The sequence below is a fragment of the Xiphophorus couchianus genome, chromosome 5, assembly GCF_001444195.1.
Source record: "Xiphophorus couchianus chromosome 5, X_couchianus-1.0, whole genome shotgun sequence".
NCBI classification, from domain to species: domain Eukaryota; kingdom Metazoa; phylum Chordata; class Actinopteri; order Cyprinodontiformes; family Poeciliidae; genus Xiphophorus; species Xiphophorus couchianus.
The window spans coordinates 12,946,768-12,970,444 of NC_040232.1; the positions used below are offsets into that span (position 1 = coordinate 12,946,768).

The 23,677-nt window shown below is 37.7% G+C and overlaps 1 protein-coding gene across 12 annotated transcripts in view; it reads left to right on the plus strand.

Moving 5' to 3' along the window:
- The window catches only part of adgrl3.1 (adhesion G protein-coupled receptor L3.1), a 162,607-nt gene extending 140,204 nt beyond the window's left edge, over positions 1-22,403 (plus strand). For 3 of the 12 annotated variants that reach the window (XM_028016996.1, XM_028016997.1, XM_028016994.1), the window contains 9 exons: positions 1,470-1,536; positions 2,596-2,687; positions 8,249-8,417; positions 10,422-10,601; positions 12,228-12,321; positions 15,957-16,085; positions 18,190-18,207; positions 18,701-19,003; positions 19,913-22,403. In XM_028016996.1, the coding sequence (XP_027872797.1) occupies positions 1,470-1,536; positions 2,596-2,687; positions 8,249-8,417; positions 10,422-10,601; positions 12,228-12,321; positions 15,957-16,085; positions 18,190-18,207; positions 18,701-19,003; positions 19,913-20,553 (1,693 nt within the window). In that variant the 3' untranslated portion in view covers positions 20,554-22,403. The remainder of the gene's footprint in view (positions 1-1,469; positions 1,537-2,595; positions 2,688-8,248; positions 8,418-10,421; positions 10,602-12,227; positions 12,322-15,956; positions 16,086-18,189; positions 18,208-18,700; positions 19,004-19,912) is intronic. The other 9 variants (XM_028017004.1, XM_028017005.1, XM_028016995.1 and 6 more) reach the window with 8 other exon arrangements.
- Positions 22,404-23,677: the final 1,274 nt, after the last annotated feature.

Consider the following 23,677-nt stretch of genomic DNA (forward strand, 5'->3'; position numbering starts at 1 on the left):
GTGTGATGTATGTTTGAGATGTGTGTGTCATCTATTTTCCTCCAACCTGTAACACTTCTCTTACTACTTTTATTTTCACCCACTTCCATTCTTTGTCCTCCCATATTTCCGCTGCTGTATGGCTACTTTGTGTCTTCTGTTCTCTCCCTTGTGATTGTGGCAGCAACTCTTTGCTACACTGCAGCCATCTGGGACAGGGGTCGATTTGGTTTTGTTATTTACACTAATAAAACAAACAGAATTTAAGCTCTAAAATTTACAATTAAATTTATTTGGGATGCACACTCAATAGCAAAATGTTGATGTTTACCGACTAAAAAAAAAGAGACTTTTATTTCTTTTTGCAATATGCTTATTCAATTACTTGCTTTCAATTACTTTATTAAATTTGGTAGGTTCTAACTGTTCTGTTGTATACTGACTTAAACTTTGGACACTAAAATTTAACTGGATTTGCAAAAGGTTGGAAAAATCTCTGAAAACCAACCTCTAAGTAAAAAAGCTAGCCAACTTACAAAGGACCAGTATGATTTGGAATGTTTTGTTCCCTAAATATTATGGACTTATTAAAACATCTTTTAGTTATTATGGGTCTACTATTAAAATTTGCTTTATAATATGATGTATTTATGGGTGACACCAAAGCAATAATGGAGGAAGCTTTTAAAGTCCAAATATATTTTCTTGACACTTTATTTCCCACATAAATATAAAAGACTACTAAAGACTACATAGTCCATTATTCAATCTGAAAAGCCTGAATAAATAGATTCAGGCCAAAAATCGTCTTCATTTGATTATGTATGGATGGAGTAACATAATGTTGGATTTTGGGAAGTTGCGGTAATGACATCAGTGTGTGAGAACACATTGTATTTCGTTCAATCAAGAGCTAAAAATTAAGAAAGTAGTAGTAAAGACAAAGCTATGCTGCATTTATGTATTTGTACAGTGTGGGCATAGCAACACACACGTCCTTGAACATTGAGGTTAAATAGGCTGAACTGAAGGACACTTTAACTCAAAGAGACACTTTAGTAACACACATACAAAACAGATGACCTTGTAAAAAAAATTAAATAATTAAAAAAAACATGAATGCAACACAGTATTTTTTTTTCAGACTTTTGCACATGTAGAATTGTTTACAATAATTGGTGAACATGAGGTATTAATGTCGACATCATGAGTTCAAACCCTGTTTTTTTTTCCATCATTTTGTTTACGCTTGTTATCCTAGACAGAACATGTCCTGGATATCTGTAACTCACTTCACTACCAAATATATCTACATTTTTGTTTAGACATTTTGATGTCTTTTCAGCCTTTAAAATTGTCACTCTGTATTGATAAACAGACTTGATTAAAATGTTAGTCATTTTATTACCTTCCAGCATTTCTTTTTATGGCTATGCATCTGTTTGCTGTTATGTTTCCCATGCATGATGTCTCTTTGTTTCTACTTCCAGGTGCTGGCTCCGCCTGGATACATACTTTATTTGGAGCTTCATAGGACCTGCTACTCTCATCATCATGGTAAGATATAAAAACATACAAGCTTTAAGTGGCACTAGGTTCACTTTGAGAGAGGCTGTGACATACTGGTGCAGGAGCCAAGGGCTACATTAAGGTGTTTGTTAATCCAACACAAGGTTTGCCTGAGCTCCTCAGCAGTGTTAGAGTAAGCAGAGGGAACTTTGTGTCAACTTAATAATTCCCATTCATGGATTAGCTCTCACAGAGGCACACATTCCTACAAGCTGGAAATCTCTGGAGGGGACACAGAGCACAAATCTCTGCACGTTACACAGATTATGATAATAACTCTGCAAAGTTAAGATGTTATTAGGCATTTACTTTTTCGTCTAGGAGATGTTTTTCTTCCTGACCCAGCTGTTTGACTGTAATGCCAGTTGAACATGAGCTGCCAGATAGTTCCCAGCTCTCCCATAGGAACAAAGCCGAATGAGTTTCAGCAGTCGGCAAGCTGTTATGAGAGGAGACATTCCACTTGAATAACTAAACAGAGACAGAAATAGAGTGAGGTGATCCAACACATTATTTGATATAAACAGAATGAAACGATGGGATACATGTCCAGTTGCCATTTTATTTTTTTATTTTTTGTCAGTTTAGAAATGTCAGCCAGTGTCCCTCAGATCTAGTCAGAGCAGCAATAAGAGCAGAGCACGGGTGAAAACGACACTGTTATGAGCTGATCTGATTGGTGACAGCCTCTGAGACCCTGGCACAACGGTCCAGGCAGTCATCGTTAAAGCAGCCCATCTACACATTAGCGAGCCAATCGAAAACACAGCATCTACGAGAATTGTGCTTCTATTGTTACAGTGATCATTAAGTGATGTAATGACTGCTGTATTATCCCTCAAGCTCCAGTCGCTGTATTTTGAGCACACAAAGGTGGGTTGATTGTGTTCTGAAATTGTGTTCCCCAAGCCAATTACAGCTGGAAGGAAAATGAAACGATGTGCGCTGTTTTGGAGTTGTAAGTTGCTCCTTTGACATTGCGTCTTTTAATTAGTCTCGTCGCTGCGGAGAATCTAACATGCATGCCTGCATTTCTGTGTTTTGCAGCTGAATGTAATCTTCCTCGGTATCGCCCTTTATAAGATGTTCCATCATACGGCCATCCTCAAGCCAGACTCCGGGTGTCTGGACAACATCAAGTAAGTTTTTCTGTTCGTACCAGTCTGCCTCTACACAGCAGGGCTTATGCTGAGAGCCGGGGTGGATTATACAAGCTTGGATAAATTATGCTGAGAAAAGAGTTTGACATTTTGGGGAATAGACTTAGGGTGTAGTTGTTTGCTTGGCAAAGAGGTTTGATTCTGCTCTAATGTTTGTTTCCATTAGATTGGGGTTGGGTAATGAAAGGGTGGAAGTGTATGGTTTGTTTGGCACAGCTGAATGTGTAAGCAAATGATTACGTTTACGTCAATTGAGTTATCTTGCCCACACTAAAAAAGACAATGGAGCTCCAACTTCAAAAAAGTATTAATTGGTCACAAGTAACTGAATTAAGTCACACTTACTTTATTTGCCTTTACACCTTAATAAACTTAATAAATTAACTTAAGTAAACTTAACTTGATTTCTTGTGACCACTTGGCACAAAATATTTAAGTTTGATCACCTGTTCTCTTTTTAGTGCATTAAAAAAGAGTATATATCAATTAAGTTGTATCTTTTTGTTTCACTAAAAAAAAATAGGAACGAAAAATAATTTGCCAGCAGAATAACCTCATTAGTTATTAACCTCATTAGAGATTACATTCTCTATCTTTACTTCAATTACAGATTTAAAAAAAAACTAAAAAGAAAAACAACTGTCAAGAACTTCAACTTGTCTGTTAAGGAACATTGTACATTTTTGAAAACCTGACTTCTTATTCCTTTAATGCTAACTGTGTTAAACACTCATGTAGGACAGTAATATGTAAACTGTTTTTGCCTCTGAAAATGTTAAACAACATTTCTTTTGCTTATTATAGCAAATGCTTTCTCCCACACACAGAAAGCATTTGCTTTTCACAATATTAATAATTCATAGTCTTTTGGCAGAAAGAAGAAACAAAAGTATTTAGAATGCTTACTTATTTTTTTATTTATTTGTGTATTTCTTAAAGAGAAATTGCAGTCAGCTGTATTCGGTATTGGCTGGAAAAGAACTGAAAATCAGTCCCTAACTTCCGACTGATGTTTTAAATCAAGTACATTTCTTTTGTTCTGGAAAATATTCACATAAAACCAAGTGTTACGTGAATATCTCTTTACATCTATGATGTAATGAAGCTCAGAGCCACCTAAGCTGTGTTTAACAAATATTTAACAGGGAGAGTGTTATGCTATGTTTGACAGTTTACCTGTCTGAGTGGAGGACAAACACAATGTGCCATTTACCCTCAGGACCACCAGGCTGTGTCTGTCGCTTAGGTGAAGACTAATTAATGAAGTTACAAGTGCTGCCACCTGCATAAATGCACAGCACTTTCAGTAGCAGTCAGTAACCCTTCGAAGCTGTAGAAATTCAATTAAGTTAGAGGACATACTCCAGATAAGAGCTCTAAGCAGCAAACGTTCCGATTTAGCTTTTGTTAACTGAGAGTTAAAATTAGATTGGTAACAAGTAATCGGCTACAAACATGTCCACATAAGTGCACTGGAGTTTTATGCTGCAGAAATTTATAAACGTCTTGTGATTGCAAAACAAGCCACAATTCTCACCCTTCTACCACTATGCTTTACAGCTGGTATAAGTTGCTTCTGCAGACATCTTGTCTTTGATTTCTACATCAAATGTGGCTCTATAACTGATCATCCATTTGATCTCGACTGTCCAAACTGTCCGAATAATTTCCAATACAAGAAAACTGATTAACTCTTGATAGAATGAAACTTTATCACATTTTGTGGCAAAAAAGAATTAATTGTTTTTCTAAATGCTATACTAAATAGCTTCTGGCTAACTGTTGTACATCTCAGATCAATGTTTTGTGCCAAGTCTAAATGAAACATATTTCATATTTCCAAGAGTTTATTTTTCCTTTAAATTGCATAACTCATGTCAAGGGTTTTGTTCTACAGAGACTGAACCTGCCTGATATTCTGTAATTTCTTATTTCAAGTTCATACTTCAATGTAATTCAACCTCGTTTGATTTTCTCTGCCAATGAATTATTTTATGAAATCTGTGTTATGTTAAACGCTCAGCAAAAAGTTATTGAAAACTATTTGTTTATCTCTGTGTGCAATAAAGGTATAATGTGATAAATGACTAAGAAAAGAAATCAATAAATTAAAATTTTATGCTTTTATTTTGTTTTGTGTTTTTCCATAGCCTGGTCTGTCTTAGCATGGTGAAAGTTGTCTAAATTGTGTGAAATCATCTTTCACTTCATTATGTCATATTTTTTATATATTATTTCAGTATTTATTATCCCCCTTTAATCACCATCATAATTTCTGCTTTTTTATTTCTTCTTTTTACCTTCTATTTATTTTCTTCACTTTGTTTTCTTTGTCTCTTTAATCTCATGCCACCCTCAGTTATCTTTGTTGTGGATTGATTCTGGTAAGGCGTCTTTCTAGTGAGATATTTTGCTTGGTTCGCTTGTTTTTGTTTTATTTGTTTGAACAAACTACTCAAAATACCTTAAAAACTTCATTTATTGAGCACCTATGATTTATTAGGGTCTAGTATACAAATATTTGACTTGATCTGGTGAAATATGATGCCTCGCAAAAGTTTTCACATTTGTTCTTGGGATTTAATCTAACAGAGTTGTGCAAAAAACTACAATTCTGACTTAATTACATGTAGTAAAAATATGAAAAGTGTTACAATTTGGTCCCCTTTAGCTGGATATCCCTAAATAGTATAACCAAGAGCTTTCAGAAGTAAACAGTAAACATCTGTTCTTTGAAGGGTCAAAGGATTTCTTAGAGAACAGTCTTGAACAACCATGAGGACTGCAAGATATTAGAAAGAACTTTAGCCCTTTCATGCATAGTGGTCACTACAGTGGACAGCTATCTAAAAGCCATTTTCTTGTGCTTCGTGTGGATTTTTATGTTATAAATGCACACAGACCACTGAAGTGGACACTAATGCATCATAAAATATACCATCAACTACTGGCCATCTGCTGCAAATGCAAGAAATTATTTTTGTTAAATACAATATGGCCGACAGACAAAAAAGCATGAGAACCAACCCGGTCCCTCCTTCTACTGTAGACGACTCTTGCAAGTAAAAAAAATATTGTGACATCAGATAACCCCTAAGGAACAATACTACTGATGTATTTTTCAAATAACTTTGTATTTGGACAAAATTACAATTGATCATATTTAAAAAAAAATTTAAAAAAATTATTTTCACAGAAAAATTTTCCTACCTTTTTTTATGCCTTAAGAAATTTTTTTTTTTTTAAATGGAAAAAAAAAATTCTGACACAAAGGATCATGATTCATGCATGAAAGGGTTAGAATAATATAGATTGTGAGTTACAAAGTAACAGTTCACTAATCAATGGTAATGTCTTTCTGCTTTGGGTGTATTGCAAACATTGACCCCAGATAGTCCGCAATCTAGCTAACCGATGTGAATAAAAGAAAAATAATTATTGGTGTTACTTCATTAATTCAGATTTATAAAGTGTTCAATCTGTTATGTGCAATACTAATATTGAACACAGCCAAATTGCAATAACCATTTGCAAAAGCAAGTTCAGGCCTGACAAATAGCATCATAAAGATCAAGGGTCTTAATAAACCAGTCAAGTTTTATACTTAGATGTTTAAGGCAGGATTAGGTTGTAAACCTTTATTACAAGCTTTGAAAATTATGCTTAGCACTGTTGAATCTGAAGATGGAAAGAGTATAAATCAGAGAAGTAGCCAAAAACTACTATAGGTGTAATGCTGCATGAGCTGGCATTTATCCATAACTCAGTTGAGTTGTTGACTAAAAACCTATTATCCACAATCCACAAACATTTCCTTTAAAGAAAAGTGGTAGTAAGAAAATCATTGATAATTCAAAGCTGCAAATACTCCTAACTAAGATTTACCTAAAGCCATTTGGGAAGTATAGAAGACGGTCATCTGGTCACATGAAACCAAATGTAAACTTTTTGACATGCAAGCTGGTACTGTATGTAGAGGAACACAAATTATCTCGAAAACATTCACCCTACTGTGAAATAACTGTAGTGGCAGCATTAAACGGTGAGGACTCTTTTTTTTTTTTTTTTTTTACAGCAGGGAGGCTGCTTACTGTTGATGGGAAGACGGATGGAACTAAACAGAGGAAAATCCGGAAATAAAATCTATTAGAGGCTCCAAAAAGTTGAGATGGATGTTAATCTTGAAGCAGGACAATGACCCTAAACATGCAGCCAGCGATATCATGCAATAGTTAAGATCAGTGCATATAAATAGATTAAAATATCCCAACCTAAATCAAACTGAAAATCTGTGGCAAGACAAAATAAAAATAAAAAATGATGTTCACATCCATCATTAGTTGATCTTATCTTTTTCCTTCCACTTCACAAGCATAATATACTACTTTGTCTTGTTCCATTTTACATCAGAGCCCAATAAAATACAGGGGAGTGAATATTTTTGCAAGGCAATGTGTTACAATGTTGGTATGTGAATTTGGGGCAACAGATATGAGAGAGAAACAGTAATTCAAGAGGGATTTGGAGGAAGAGGTGAAATGGTGGGATAAAAGAGAGAGATGAGTGCAGCCGTTATTGAAGAGGGTCATCAGGCGAGCTTTATTGGAGGTTCTGTCTCGCCTGAATGGTGCCACAGAGGGCAACATCGAATCAATCACCTCGGTCTCACTCACTTACTCTCCTCCTCTGTCTCCCTTCCTTCCTCATAGCTCTTCTAATATCTTCCTCCACATGTTGTCCCCCCACACTTCCACCCACACCGCTTCCCTTTGCTTCTATCCCTCGCATTAGAGGTGATCACTGCCCAGTCAGCCAATCAAATTAACAGTCATCTTCTCGGCTGCGGCAGACCCAAAAGTTTGACCTTTGGAGGGAAATGTCATTTGTAATGGCTATAATGTCCCTCTACTTACTGCCCTGTGAAGCCAATCACATTCACACAGACACACACTTATGCAAGCACCTGCCTCGATGTGCCTCAGCATGACCGCATTTCAATGACATTTGGCCTATGATTCATTCGTTTGTAGCCTTTATTTAAAATAAAAGTTTACAGCCTTGAAAGCTCTTCTTTGGAAAGTGAACTACATCGAACAGTTAGAGTTCTGGACACCATTAAAATTAGTATTCTTTAACCTTCTGACGTGTTCAGACTGATGGAGTTTGGCTGCAACTCGCTGAAAGTACAGCGTAAAATACTTAGTGTTTTTGACAGCAGCAGTTGATGTAATCTGCCTTTTTACCCTCCTTCCCTCTCCTGAGATGATATCTAAACGAAGAAATCCACTCTGACTTGTAAGGGTATAACTCTTTTAAGTTAAACTCCCACTGTTCCTCCATCCCTCTCCCACAGTGTCACGGATCTCTATGACCCCACTCTGACCCCCTCTCTCCTGATCCCACATGCATCAGCCTCAGCTGACTGGTTTTTCTGATGCAGAGAGCAGGCAAAGTTTTGCCAGTCTGAATCTTAATCATGAGGAACACACTACAGCTGATGGAGTATTGCTCATTTTCAATTACTTCCCTTTCCTGTGCAGGTCCTGGGTGATCGGCGCCATCGCCCTGCTGTGTCTGTTGGGCCTGACCTGGGCGTTCGGCCTTATGTACATCAACGAGAGCACCGTGATTATGGCCTACCTTTTTACCATTTTTAACTCGCTGCAGGGCATGTTCATCTTCATCTTCCACTGCATCCTTCAGAAAAAGGTGAGTCGGCAGGAAGGGGAATGTTTGACATAAGTGCACAGTCGTGGCCAAAAGTTTTTACATTGAGAAATCTTTTTTTTTTTTTTTTTTTTTTACAAACTTTACTGCTTCAGTGTAGTGAGAATGTTCTGTCAGATGTTCCTGTGCAGACATTCTATTGCAAATAGGAATAAGGCCAAATGCAGACCTCTTCAAGAAACTTGCAACACATTATATAGATTAATTACACACAAATGGATGCTTGAAAGTTTTGTTGCTGTAAATTATGATTATTTTCCACTTGCAGGTAATGAAAACATGACATTTAAAATGTTAATTTCACATCTGCCCATTAAAAAAACATATTTAATTCAAAAATGTGGGCTTAATGAAAAGTGAGATGTTATTTTCAAAAGGTACCTTTTAATCTGACAAACTGACCTCGCTTATTGGAATTTATTGAATATGACTGTACAGAACTGGGTCCAGAGCAAAGAGACAAGGTCAGATTTTAACAATGTTTTTTTTTTTTTTTGCAAAACATATCCAGTTTAATTTTGTTTTTGTAAATAGAATAAATGTCTGAAGTTTTCAAGAATCTGTTAAGAGTATCAAATATTCCAGTCAAGGTTTGGCAGTTTGATTATTTTCATGTTTTCATGGCAATTTCATTTCAAGGTGATCCAAATGCCACTGAAAATTCTGTTTTACAAGTTGAACTAAGTTTTCATTACTAAGCTGATATTGTGTTCTAACACAGCTAATGATACATGCAATCCTTTAAAATGAGAAAACATGTCAAATTGGCAGGACACCAGCCGCTGACTTGGACCTAAAAAGCAACTGGACAGTGCTTTGCAAAACAGAGAAGCACTTTTTTGCGAAGATTTTAATTGAGAAATGAATATATTTTATGAGAAAGTAGCTTAGAAAAAAAGATGTAGAATGGATCCGTACCCAAAGATTCTGTGTGTTGATCCCTGAGCAACTTACTCACTTTTACCTTTTGACATGGTGCTTGGGAAATACACCACCAAACTGCTCCTGGATCACCGGTCAGCATTTCTCTATGGAGAAATGTTTCCGTGTTCCCTAACCTGGAAATGTAGGAAACATTTACATCAGCAGCTTAACACACAGAACAAATTAGTTTTTTCATGAACTTTCAAATTTGCAACTGAATTTTATATATATATTTATTTTTTTGTTGTTTTTTTTTTTATAATGCTTTGATGTCTGAGCAGCAGTTGTAACAGTTGCACACTGATTTTGCTTTGCTCAAATTAACTTCCATCTTTCCTTTTATCTTCAAAAGATAACCGCCTTTATACTTTCACTTTGAATGATGAAGTTACATGCAACTTCTAGACAGAGCTAAGACATCATGGGATAAAATTTTTATGTACATACACTACATATATATATATATATATATATATATATATATATATATATATATATATATATATATATATATATGTGTGTGTGTGTGTGTGTGTACATGGGATATGGGATCAGCTATCCAGAGAGTTTGTCCTCAGAGCTGTGCTGAGGTTTTCTTTGGCCCCAGACCAACTCAGTTTCTCCCAAGATGCATGGAGCAACTCGGCACGCAGCTGTTCAAACAGAGCATGTGGCAAGACACGTCTGCCAGTCCAACAAGCTTGTTAAAAATCAATTACGGCTTTATTTGTTCTAACTTGATTGGGATCTAAGTGCAGATGCTCTGTGTGTACAAATGCATCAAACGGCTCTCCAAGGAAAGTCTCCTTTTCGGTTGGATTTGTGGCTTTTTTTAGGGTTAGTGTTAGCAGAGAAAAGTTTATGAATTTAATCTTTTAATGTCTGCTTTTTATGGGTTGAATGTTTACTCAGGGAATATGAGTAAAAGAAGTGTTTTTCTTACCCTACTTTGTCAGAAGAAAAAAAAAATTCCTCAGTATAATTAAGGGTGAGGTAGCATACTTCAGTCAGTTTAAATTTTTCTTTTTCACTTTACTGAATTCCCAATTCATTTGTGCTTAGGTGCGCAAAGAGTATGGCAAATGTCTGCGTACTCACTGCTGCAGCGGCAAGAGCGTGGAGACGTCCATCTCCTCCTCCAGCAAGACCACCACCTCACGGACCCCAGGCCGCTACTCTACAGGCTCACAGGTGAGCTTACCTGCCTGCACACCTGGACGCTACAGCACAGCAGACTCGCAGGTGAGGCGGGAGTGCGCCATGAGGGGTTTGGGTCTATCATGTTTCACTTTCAAATTGTCAAACAAATTTCACTGCACAGAGCTCTGCAAGACTATTGATACCGCCTAAACTTTCTCACATTTCATGACATTTCATACACAAACTTCAATTTATTTTAATGCTATTTTATGTGACAGACTAGGACAAAAAGAGTGCAGAATTGCCAAGTGGAAGATTTTATTTTCTTTCTTCCCAAAGTTAACACTTTTTAGAATAGAATAGAATAGAACAGAATAACTTTATTCATCCCAGCAGGGAAATTATTTCGCAGTTACAGCAGCATAGACAACCAGATTGCTGGCTCTACCGGAATTGAAAACTGGTTTTTATATGTGGTGACCGACAGCTTTGCCTCCAGGAATATCTAGATTTAGCACCACTTCCCATCAGTATCCCCACCACATGGTGCTGCCACCACCATGTGTCTTGGTTCTAATGTTGTGTTCAGGGTATTATTTGTTCTTATAATGTTCTTTCGATGTGTTCTTGCCATGTTTCAATCAAGGCCAGATTTTTTAAGTGTATGGAGAAAAATACTGGCAGCAGATTTTCCCTCCTGAACTGTGGATCTGAGCAGATCCTACAGACTTAGCATGGGTCTCTTTGCTGCTTCTCTGATTTCTATTTTCCTTGTGGAACCTGGCAGTTCAGGTGGACAGCCAAGTCTTTGTCCTTTATGTGAATTTGTGCCCCATGCTTTTATTGATGATGAATTAAATGGTCCTCTGAGATAGCCAAAAATTGAGATATTGTTTTATAACCTGGCCTACTTTAAATTGTCCACTGTGTTATGTTTGGCTTGAATGTTGTGTTCCTTGGGCTTTATTATTCTGTTTGTTCACTGATGTTGCAAGAAAAGCTGTCATGCTGTCCCCAAGGCCTTCATGGGATTTATGCAGAGGTTACTTAATACACATGTGGATCTTATTAGGCAATTTAGGAAAACAATTAGTTGCAGTGGATTTTTATCTTGGGCTATCAGACAACAAGGACCTAAATTCAAATGTTCACTATACTTTTGCTATTTCTAAATTTTAATTTTTTACTTAGCATTTTCCTTCCACTATACCAATTATGCACTGCTTTTTGTTCTTGTGCCATTTGTCGTGGTAAAGTCATAAAATCAGGAGATCTTATAAGATCTCTGAATAGTTTTGCCAAACACTGTGCATCTTAATGTAATTAGTTCTAACAGCTGATTTTGATTGGCAATTTTCTTTTAGCATGAAAGTGAGGTAACCCAAACCCCGCCCAACATGGACTTTGTTGCTGACATTCAGGTTTACAGAGTGAAAACAAGACTGATGCATGACTTTTTGTCCCTTTCTCGTTGGTTTGTGCTTTGTCTTTTTTCTTTACTGCCTCTCCTGCCCTTGTTTTGCACATCATATTCCACTTTTCTCACCCGATTTCTTCCCCTTTCTGTCATCCTTTCTTTCCTCCCTTCACTCGGCCCTGTCCCCCCTCACTTGCACCCTCTGTCACAATTGCGTTTTGCTTTTTCGTTCTTGCCTTTGCCCCGTGCCCCACCATCCTCACTCCTGTTCCCCAACACTTTCTCTCTCCCTTCGTTTCTCCCACGTGTAGAGTCGCATCAGACGGATGTGGAACGACACTGTGAGGAAACAGGAGTCCTCCTTCATCACTGGAGACATCAACAGCTCCGCCACGCTCAACAGAGGTAACCACGGGATACCTACCATTTGCTTCCACATCACTGTCACTACATCTACTTTACTAATAGCAGGAGGGTTGGAGGCTGCATAGGCTGTCATTTAGCAAAGTGGTGGGAGTCCAAACTTCTGATTATTGTATCCTTGAAGCAAAGATGATGAAGAGAATAAGGTGTAAATATCACTTCCTGTTTTTAATGCAGCTTCTGTGGGTGGTTTGCAGGAAAAAAAGAAAAAGGGGCAGCCTCCTGTCAAAAATAGAACACCAGCCAATTTGCAACACTTTAGAGTGGCAAGCTAGTCCTGCAGGGGGGTATCTGCATTGAAAATGAAGATGTGTGGTAAAGCAATATTGAAAAAAAAAAGTTTGTGTGTATTTCTTAGCATGGTGGAACTCTATTGCTATTGCTTGTCTCTTGATAACTAAATGTTCAGTGCCCTACAGAAGTCTAATTTCTGAATTAATGTGATAGACCAACACAAAGTAATGTATAATTGTGAAGTACAGGATTATACATATACAGGGGGGAGGAGAAGGGCAGGTAACAAATAAAAACTCACAAAAAGGAGCGTGCATTTGTTTTCATCTCCTCTGAGCCAACACTTTGAAGGAGTGCAATTATAGCTGCAAGTCTGTTTAAGGAAACACTGCAAGGTGTTTCTCTACCTTCTCCCTGTGTATTTTTCACCTCAGATTGCACTAAGAGTGTCCTGAACATCAATTCTCACATCTTGCCACAAATTCTAATTCGCATTTAGGTTCTGGACTTTTTGCTCTAATGCATATTTATGCTAATCTAATTGAAGTTGTGTTCATGTATTTGTAGAGTTGCAGGTGTGCCAAACATTTTCTATTTTTGATGATGGGAATTGATTAGGTGACTTCTGTGGATAAACCCTTGCACTAGATTTTATTTGGGGGTATTGGAGTAAGAAGGATAGAAAATAAAAGTTTACCTCCATTTTTAAATTTTTATTTGCAAGAAAGTTTTATTTGTAAAAGAAAAATGTATTTACATTACTCTATGTTGGTCTGTGAAATGTTCAGCGTTTAAAGACCTTATTACGTAGTTTACACAGCAATATGCAAATGAATAATTACAGTACACTTAGGTAAATCCAGTTATTTAGATAAGCTGATTGTATTCAATTAGGAGTAGTATAATTAGAAAGCTTTTCAACAAAGGTTTAGCTCATGCAGTTGAAAGTATCACTGACATTTTCAGAGCTGTCTGTTTCCTTCACTCCAGACTAGGACACTATAATGGACCATAGTAGCAAAATCCATAAGCACAACCAGCTTAGGGCTAGTATAATGAGGCCGTAGACACCTAAATGGCCAGACAGTCTGACACGCACACACTCACACCAAACACACTCTGCCATTTGTTAGTCTCCAAGTTGAGGGGTGGCCCTCGCTTTCTTCAGGCCACTAATAAGCTGTTAGCATGACAGATGGATACTAAAGCAGGCATGGTGCGTGTCAGCACTTGAATTATCACGCACTTAGTGAGGCTGGGCTTAGGAAACTCACACCTCCTTTCTGCTCTCACTCTTTTAAAGTGCGGTGGATGGAGCTGCTCAGCCAGAACATTTCCAAATGACTAGAAAGGGTGACACAATGAGCGAAGGTGGAATCACATTCAATTATTTCGGTTCGTCGAAATTTGCGGCTGCATGATGCGAGAACTCGCTTGGTTGTTAAATTTGGATACTCGCTTTATCTGATAACACTCAGACAACAGCATTACCAAAAGAAAGAAGTAGTTCTTAATAACAGCATAATTATTCCCGGGAGAAGTGTGAATTTTTCCAATCAAATATGTTTGAGTAATGACAGCGGTTGCTGATGAAGACAGAATAAATCCAGGCGCAGACAATTGCATCACCGAAGTAACGTGTAAATTGACAAATAATGTGCGGCCGCACGCCAGATAGATTATTGTATAGAAAGAGACAGCAGAAAGGAAAATTAATTTTTTTATCCTGCCTGTGTTGCTGAAGTCACTCAAAGTCTCTTCTGTAAACTGCCTTGAAAAAGTCAAGATTTTTCAGACTAGGAAATTCTTTTTGACAGTTTTTGAACCGGTCATCTGTGACAGCTGTAAGTCCAGGCTGTATGGATGATTTTCTACATGGTTCATTTCAGCAGGAAATGCATACAGAGCTAATTTATGTTACATATTATAGGGATAATTTAGCTTGTTCACTGACAAATACCTGATGCAAACCTCCAAACGTCAAATACAGCATGTTCCATAACAGACAGATATTTAAGGCTTATAAAGTAAATTAGAAACTTTGCTGCACTCCTTTGTGCCTGTCATTTTCAGGACAGGATCATTTTGATTCCCCAGTATAAAAAAAACAAACTACAAGTCAGTAGGATTTGATGGCCTTTTTGACACAGAGAGTTGAACTTCTTGAATGTTGTTGGTCATCTTACTTTACTTTTAGCATACGTTTTATTGAAATATTGAAGCAGGAAATTTTCCGTTGGGACATCTCTACTTTAACCATTGTCTTTACTTTTTTTTACCATAGGGGTAAAAATATTATTGTATTATCTTGACAAAAATAAGCTGTTTGAAAAAAGTTAGGTGAAAGAGACGTTTTTTAAAGCTCTACCATGCCAAAAAAAAAAATTTGTTCCAATGAAATATTGATCAAAGCAGAGTAGCCCTATGAGTTAAAGTTAGGTATGGCATAGTATGCTATACTTAAGATAAAAAAGTTTAAATTTCTTTGATCCTGTATTCAGTTGCAGCAAAAACCCAACCAACCTCCACCTTCAACAGTCAGAGATCTTAAGAAACACAAGCTGAGGAACAAGAATATTAAAATCTCTGGGATGTTTGCAGCAGATTAAATCCAAACAGCACTCTCTAATACAAACACTGCTGAGAGAAATATTCTTCTATCATGCCAGAGATTTATATGAAAATCATTTAGATGTTTTAGTGTCTCTGTTAGCTGTAAGACAAATACTCGCTTACGAGTTGAGCTTCCGAGCCAGTTGTTGTTCAGTATAAAAAGAAATTGATACGGCCTGTCAAGATCATTTGTATTCTATGTTATTTTTTATAAATGTAGTGTCTTAATGTATATATGATTTGTCTCGCAGCAGAGGGAGAAAAATAGCACATTTTTTGTGACCCTTTTGTCCATTAGCTATGGTGTATTTATGCGTCTCTGCTGAAGCGTGTTGAACTGCAGCACAGCCTGCTCTGAGCTCTGCCACGCTCTCGTTGTCTCTCTGTCTCCCATCCCCTCTCCTCACTCCAGCCTGTACGCATCGGCTGCAAGAATGACTTGTCAAGCTTTTTCTCAGCTTTCTCTCTAAACAGTGTTTGCTTGTTTGATTCACGTGTCCTCTTCTCTCCCTCTTTCTTCCAAACACACACTCGCTCTCCATCTCACTCTCCCTTCTTTTTTTCTCCTCTTCTTCTTGCTCACTTCCACTCTGCAACGGCTACACGCTCTGTCCTTTAACCTCTGTCTTCCACTCTTCTTTGTTTTTTTACTCGACTGCTTTTCTCTCTTTTTTTCTCTCTTGACTTGGCTGTTGCTTTTCTTCTCTCCTCCCTTTTCTCTTGCCTTGGCTGTTGCTCTTCCTCTCTCTTTCTCTATCTGCCTGTACCAGGAGCCATGGCTAATCATCTTATAACTAATGCTCTCCTTCGTCCCCATGGTACTAACAATCCTTATAACACTCTCCTGGGGGACTCGGCAGTCTATAACAACCCAGCCGTGGGCATGTACAACACCCAAGGTGTGGCCTAATGTTCCTATTATGAATGTTCAACTTTTAAAAGTTCTTTTACAGTTTTTTTTTTATACCTTTTTTTTTTTTTTGCATGGCTATTTTATTTAAAAGCACTTAAGCACCTGACTTATGGTTTTGACATGAGCTGATGAATGGCACTGTAACTTACTTGCATGGATACTGTGTCATTGTGATTGTGTGACTTCACCGATGTAGTTGCAGACTGACATTATCTTGTAGAAGCTGCTAAAGGTCTTAAAGAGGGACACCAAGATTGGTTGTGCGATGTAGAATAATTGAAAATGCGTCCAGTTGGCTGTAAATGAGAAGGTCCAAGAGCAAATCCTCCCCAAGTAAAATAACAACGCAAGATTTTCTGGATTCTTTGCTTTTGTGTGAGACGGTTGTTTATCATTTTCTTTCTCTCAGCCAAACTACAGTACTGTTAGGAAGGTTTGCCGATGACAAGCTTTTTTGTTGCATCTAAATGTTTCAGATCTTCAAACATATTTTAATATCAGACAAAAATAACAAAGAAAAACAGAAAGCAGTTTCCAAAAGATGATTAATTTTTTCAGGTGGAAAGAATTATCTAAATCAATCTGACTCTTTGTGAAAATGCCGTTTCCTCCTTTATTAAATTATTTTTTTAATGATTTTATTTTAACACAAATAAAAACAATCTCAGAATATAAAGTAGGCTAAGAACACAACACCACAAATTATGAAACATTTTTGTCTGAGCTGCGTCATTTAAAATTATGTTCAAAGTAGTTGGCATACAAAATAAAATTAATATTAAAAAAATACAAAAAATAATTTATGCGCTTAATAAAAAAACAAACATCATACATATCCTACAAGTCTGGAACGGATTACAAAGACGTTTCTAAGTCTTTAGCACTCCAGTGAAACGTAGCAACAGCCATATTTTTCTATTGAAAACAGCACAAGCGTGCAAAACTCTTCACTGAGTGGCCGGTCACCCAAACTTACTTCAAGAGCGTATCAACGACTCATCCAAGAGTTCCTGCAAAAACAGAACACAATATTAGGCACTGCAGGCCTTTCATTCATCATGAAGATAGATACTAGTTCAGATCGTCAGCATCTTGAAACACAAAGTTTTCTTTCTATTTTTAATGTGAGTGACTTGATCTCTATCAACTATGTTTTAAGTTTTTCCAATGTGAGTGAATGAAAACGATTCCATAAAGAAGAGTTGGCCAAAATTCCCCCGCAGTGATGTAAAAGACGCATTGGCAGCTCTGGCAGAATGCATTACGGCTGTTGCTGCCACCTCTGGTGACAGTAGCGGAAATTAGTTTTAGATGGTAATTACTGTCACGTAGAGCCAGATTGATTTACATAGCTTTTTAATGTAGTCAGAGACCAAACAACTCCTGACTGTGCACGTTTGCCAGCAAGTAGCACTTCCTGCTATAATCTAATGTTTGGTAATTGTTCTGCTGTTGTGGTTTTGGGATCAGACTGTTGGAACGTTTTGGAGCCTAAAAAAGCAAGAAAGATCTACTGTGGTTAAAACAATAGTAGCAACATCAACATCTCTCACACAAACGTAATGAGTAAAAATGTGTCTCAAAACCAGAGGATGAGTTCTGGGTGTTCTGGATAGTAATATATTCACTCTTGAATTGGCCCTGCTTTAATAAGCAATTAGCTTTAACTCTGAGGCTCAAAATTAAGATGACTCTGACCTTTATCCTCTGCAGATAAGAGACACAGAACTCAATTATAAGTTAATGGAAGATAAAAAAAGAAATATCACTTTATATATCCTGATGTATCCTCGATTTTGTGTGCATGTTTTGTTATTGCAGACTTTTGCTTTGAATGTTGCTTTGCATGCTTTATGTCAGGCTCATGTACATTTATTCAATTGTTTCAGTTTTAATTGTATTTTTTGTGATGTTTTTTTTAATGTTTTTATCTGTGTGAACAATGGTTAACCTTTGTGAAAAGCAGCCAGTCAAATATTAGGGAGTACTACAGAATTGACAAACAAACATCTCATTTTGAACTATTGCTCTTGTTAAATTGACTCACACATTTGTTTCTTTTCTCTCTTTCCCCTCATGCTGTCCATTAGCACCTTACCGAGACACAAGTACGTTATGAACTACTGCTGAACTCTTAAGCAGTAACTTTCTTTATTCCCTTTTGATGCTTTTAGAGCTGTCTTAAGAAAACATTATGTACATAATTCTACACAATGCTTCTACATCATTTCATACTCAGGTCATTTGGATTCTTTTCCTACAAATCAAAAGGAAGCCTATTTATCTTTGAAAATGCTATTTCTTTAAAATATGCATTTAATGCATACATTTATTTCAGCATTGTTAGTGAGATGCATTACATTGGAAGTATATTTAGCATTTTTTCCATTAAATATACAGGAAAACATTTTTGGATATTGCAATAAAGCTCTAACTTTTTAATCTGTTTTACATGAAGAGCTCACTTTAACTGCTAAAATGACTTGTGAAGCTTCTCAGACATGAATACATGAATACTTGAAGCATTCAAGCGATCGGGGTTCTTTTGTCAGTTTATTTATGAATTCTAACACGTTTTTTTCTTCATTCTTTGCTCCTCAGAGGGCATCCTGAACAATGCCAGAGACGCAAGTGTTATGGATACGCTCCCTCTTAATGGTAACCATCCCAACAACTTCAGCATGGCCAGCAGCGAGTACTTGAGCGACTGCGTTCAGATCCTGGATCGAAGCGGCGGGTACGGCACCCACAGCAACCACAAGGAGACAACCCTGGAGAAGAAGATCCTCAAGGAGCTGACATCCAACTACATTCCCCCTTATCTCAACAACCATGAGAGAGCCACCACTGAGCGCAGTCACAACCTGATGAACAAGCTGGTTAACAGCAGTATGGCCAACGGAGGTAACTGTGCTGTCATTTTTTCCAGTTGTGAGGGACCCACTGTTTTAGGTTTTGCTCTCCTCAGAGCCTAGAAGCTTCTGAAACCAGTAACACAACATTTATACAATCTTTCTCCTGTCCAACACTATGCAAAAACACAAATGTTTGAAGCAAATCTAGAAATCCCACTCTCAGTTACAGGCTTATGAAAAAAGGAAATACTATGTAACAGATTAACTATTTCAAAATTAGCTGTAGTTTGGAGAAGCTTCAGTTTCTCTGTCTTCACCATGTATGAATCTCCTTTATTTATTGGTAAGATTTTTTTAACTGTCTCTAGATATCTGAAGGAGTTGTATATCCTAACATTGCACAGCTCTAAGCAACCTTCATTTTATTCAACACATCAAGCGTTAACTTTGATGTGTTGTACCTAGCAACTGAAATAATTGCAAAATAGTAAATGGTTACAGTGAGGAAAATAAGTATTTGAACAACCTGCGACTTTGCAACTTCTCTCACTCATGGAGGGTTCTGAAGTTTTCATCTTAGATGCATGTCTACCTAATACATAATCTAGATGTACTGCACCTAGATAATGTATTAAGTGCATGATCTAAAAAAAATATGGAAATCTCAATGTATGTTTTTTTATTAATTTATTTGCTTTATTTAATTTAAATGCTTCACTGAAAACCAGCTCTGTGTAATCAGAAGAGGAGATTACATTGCAGGAATTTGTGGCAATGGTTGTACGTCAGAAAGATATTTATTTCAAAGAGGAAATTATTGAGCCATCTCTTAACAGTGTAGAGCTAAAATCATAAGAATGCCAGCAGCATAAATTGTTTCTGTAATTTCATTATATCTTCCTATAATAGGTTGACTTTTAGTAGATTTTAAAAGTTTATTTTTTTCTTGTTCTTTCAGGGAGCATGGCTGGGGGAAGCAGCAGCTCCAGCAGTGGAGTGAGTGGCTGTGTGGGCAGCAGTAAAGAGGACAACAGTCCTATAGTACTGGACAACCCCGCCGCCTTCCCCCATGAGGAGAACCTGGGTTTGGAGATCATCCGAGAGGAGTCCAATGCACCCCTCCTGCCGCCACGGCCCCCCCCACCGGACAGCCACCCGCCTCCTCCACCTCCTCCTCACAGCTTCTCCCGGCAGCGGCGCATTGCCCAGGAGCCCAGTGAGAGCTTCTTCCCCCTGCTGACCAATGAGCACACCGACGAGCACACGCATTCGCCAAACCACAGAGACTCGCTCTACACGAGCATGCCGGTTTTGACAGACCTCCCCGACGGGCAGATGAACGGGCTGACGGATGGAGAGGAGGACAGCTCTGGGGAGCTCCAGCCCTGTAAGAGCGCCACGGCTCCAGAGCTGGATGACGTATACTATAAGAGCATGCCCAACTTGGGCTCCAGGAATCACCTTCACGAGCTGCAGAACTACTACCACATGGGCCGCGGGGGAAGCGATGGATATATGGTGTCTGGGAGCAAGGAGGAGTCTGATTCATCTCCAGAGGAGCCACCAGTGGACCCTTCTCATCTGGTCACCAGTCTATAGAGCCAGCTGAGTCCTTTATCCCTCTTAAACCCAGTTTGACTCTTTCAAAGTTCAAGTGATATCATTCTGTGTTGCTGACTGACAGACAGAGCTGACCTAACCCTGGATTCATACACTGTGTGACACAACAATTGTTTCTGACAATGTGGCTGAGAAATCACTGGTCAAAACAACTGGTCAAATCAGAAAACGTGTTGTCATAAATGGTGCGAACTGGAAAGGGCGAGTCCCAAAGACAATCTGCGAGCATCAAGCAGGAATGGAAAGTTCAACTCAGAACAGGGAGGGGTTCTGCAATTATGTATCTGTTACTTTTAATTTGGAAACTTGGACTGATTGTAGCCCTGCAAGATGCCCCCGGTATGGACCTCTAGCAGATCCTAGCAAATAGTTTCCACTGACACCTCTACGTTGGCACAAGCCCTGGTTATTGGAGCTGCGTGTCTGTCTGTGTGTCTGTCTCTCTGTCAAAACTCTTATTCCAAGAGGGTAGAGCAGGACCTTCACTGATAAACTTTCCCCAAAGAGGCGTCACAATCCTGCCAGTCGAGTGAAGGATGTATTATATATACCCTCACTAATGATCGTCCACGACAAAACCCATATCATTCTGGCAATTCAACTGCATCCATATCACAACGATATTCCAAACTCTCTTCCTGTTCAAATCTGCTAAAACTGGAGTTGCGTATGGGCCGGTGTAACATTCCTGCAAACTGTAGTGGCTACAGAAAACAAAGACAGAATATAATATTACAAATGAATGAACAAGGGGGGGGGGAATAGGGTTTCATCGATTCTTCGCTCTTCTGTAAAGGTTTTTCATCATCAGAAGGATTGTGAGAAACCAGAAGCTGTTTATGTATTGTACAGAATAAAATAAAAGATACAAATGTTGCAAGTCTTTTATTTTTGGATTTTACGTTGCAAACTTTGTGTCTCTGGGACTGTTCCTAAGTGTCACAATGAAATATATTCTGGTCACGGACTGACCTCAGAAGGAGCAAGGAACAATCTTTTCGTGTCATTCTTTCGTAAATATGACAAAGCACTCCTCAATTAATATGCATTTACCCTACGCACACGACATTCTGTTTTTTTTTTTTTATAGCAACGGCACTGTCACATTTTGCAAATCAGTTTTTACTGTATGCTTTACCACTGTGTAGATGTAAAACTGGATGGAGACAATGAAGTGATAATGGAGTAGGTACCTTTCGGGGAACTGCGTTGCTGGTGGAGGAGCTTGGATTAGAAGTATAAAGATGGACCAACAGACTGCAATAGGACGCTTTATGAAATATGTAATTTCTATTGCCAAGTTTTTTAACTGACATACATTGTTGCCCTGTTTAAAATAGATAAAAGCTGTTATTGTCTGAGCTATCATAAAAGCAGGTGAGGTGCCACGATTCCAACTGGAACATGCACACGACAGCTCCTTCTAAAATCCCAGAAAGCCGATGTTTACTAATTAAAAGGGGGAGGGGAAATCATATGTGTATGAAGTGTAGCTTGCACATGTGCCCCACAAACCCCCTTCATTTCTGCCCCAGAAGAGAAATTATTTATTTATCTGTTCATTGGTATAAAGAAGGCTAAACAAGCTCAGAGGGAAGGAGGCTGGCTTCAGGGAAGAAAGGATTTAATGCGGCACTGGGTTTGTTTGTTTGTTTGTTTTTTGGTTGTTTGTTTCTTTTTAAGTTATTACGATCATGATTATTATTACAATATTACTGATAATTATTTATTCTTTTTGTATGGGTTCCAAGTTGAATGATCTCATAACTAATATTTGTTGTAACAGTGAAAGTTGTTTGCCAACAAATAAATTACTGACATAGCTTTGAGTTTCTGTGTCTTGGGTCCTTTTATGTCTTTTGTTTATTTAGAACTTAATGTCATATATTAAAGAAATCCATCAGTGTTTTTTTTTTTTTTTCATGACCATCATGAGTCAAAGCTGTAAGTATTTTGCAGTGTGCTTTTTAAATATATTGCTACCCACTTCCAGCTTGTAGCTTATATAAACAGCCTATATATTTCAAAATCTTTTGAGTGCCTTAAATGAGCGTTCCTCATGGCAAGACATAATCAGATTAAGCAACTTATTCTAGGAGCATTTTGTAGTCCTAGAGGTATATATGCATGCAGCAGGTTTGCATTGTATAACATCTATAAATGATTTACATATGCCAAAATAAATTCAAAAAAGCAATTGAACGTAGTGCATGACACATGATGGCCACCCAGGACAAAAGTAGAGGCTTCCTGCTTCAATGTAAGTTATTTGAAGACATTATTTTTATGGGAGCAATTTATGTGATGAGGAAGTCATAAACTATTTAGCTTGCAAACTTTAAAGAACTGCCCAGATATTTATAAGAACTCTGTGGATAGCTAGTCTGCCACAGAGTCAGGTCTCTGATTCTGACCAGCATTGCTGTCGGATGCATCATGATTTCCATTTCTACCCCAATTACTTTCACACCAACCTGCTTCATATTTGCCTGGTGGCAGTGAACGGAAGCACCTGAAAATCTCATTTCTTTTAGTAATGTTTTACTCACAAGGCTTTACTGCATTACAGAAATCTCTCAAAAAGTTTTTTTTCTAAGACAATGTCTGTCTGATGACACTCAAACTCCAGAGCCATTTTTAGTCATATACTGATTGTCACCTGCAGCTAGACTATAAATGGTAACCTACCTGTCAGTACACACCACTGGACACTAGTCATTTATGATTTAATTTATTGAAGCAAAAACTAATTTTAAAAAACTGTTTCATTTGCTGAAAGAAACTGTATGCAGACAAAACAAAAAGACTTCTGGTCACCTTGGTGGTCTGTCTGCTGACTAACTCTATAGCAATTTGTTGTAACCCTTTGAATAGTGTTGGTTTCTAATCCCTCAGCTTTCAGTATCTTTCTCCCTTGATACTAAGACTCTGATTGAGTCATAATCCCTCTTGCACAAAAAACATTTTTTTCCATTTACCTCAATGGTTTTTTCTGCATAGCAGGCTTTTTTGAGGAAAGAGTAGTTTGGTCACACGTACAGTTGAAATCAGAAGTTTACATACACCAAAAGAAAAAGAAGAAACAGACACTTTTGTTCTCAGT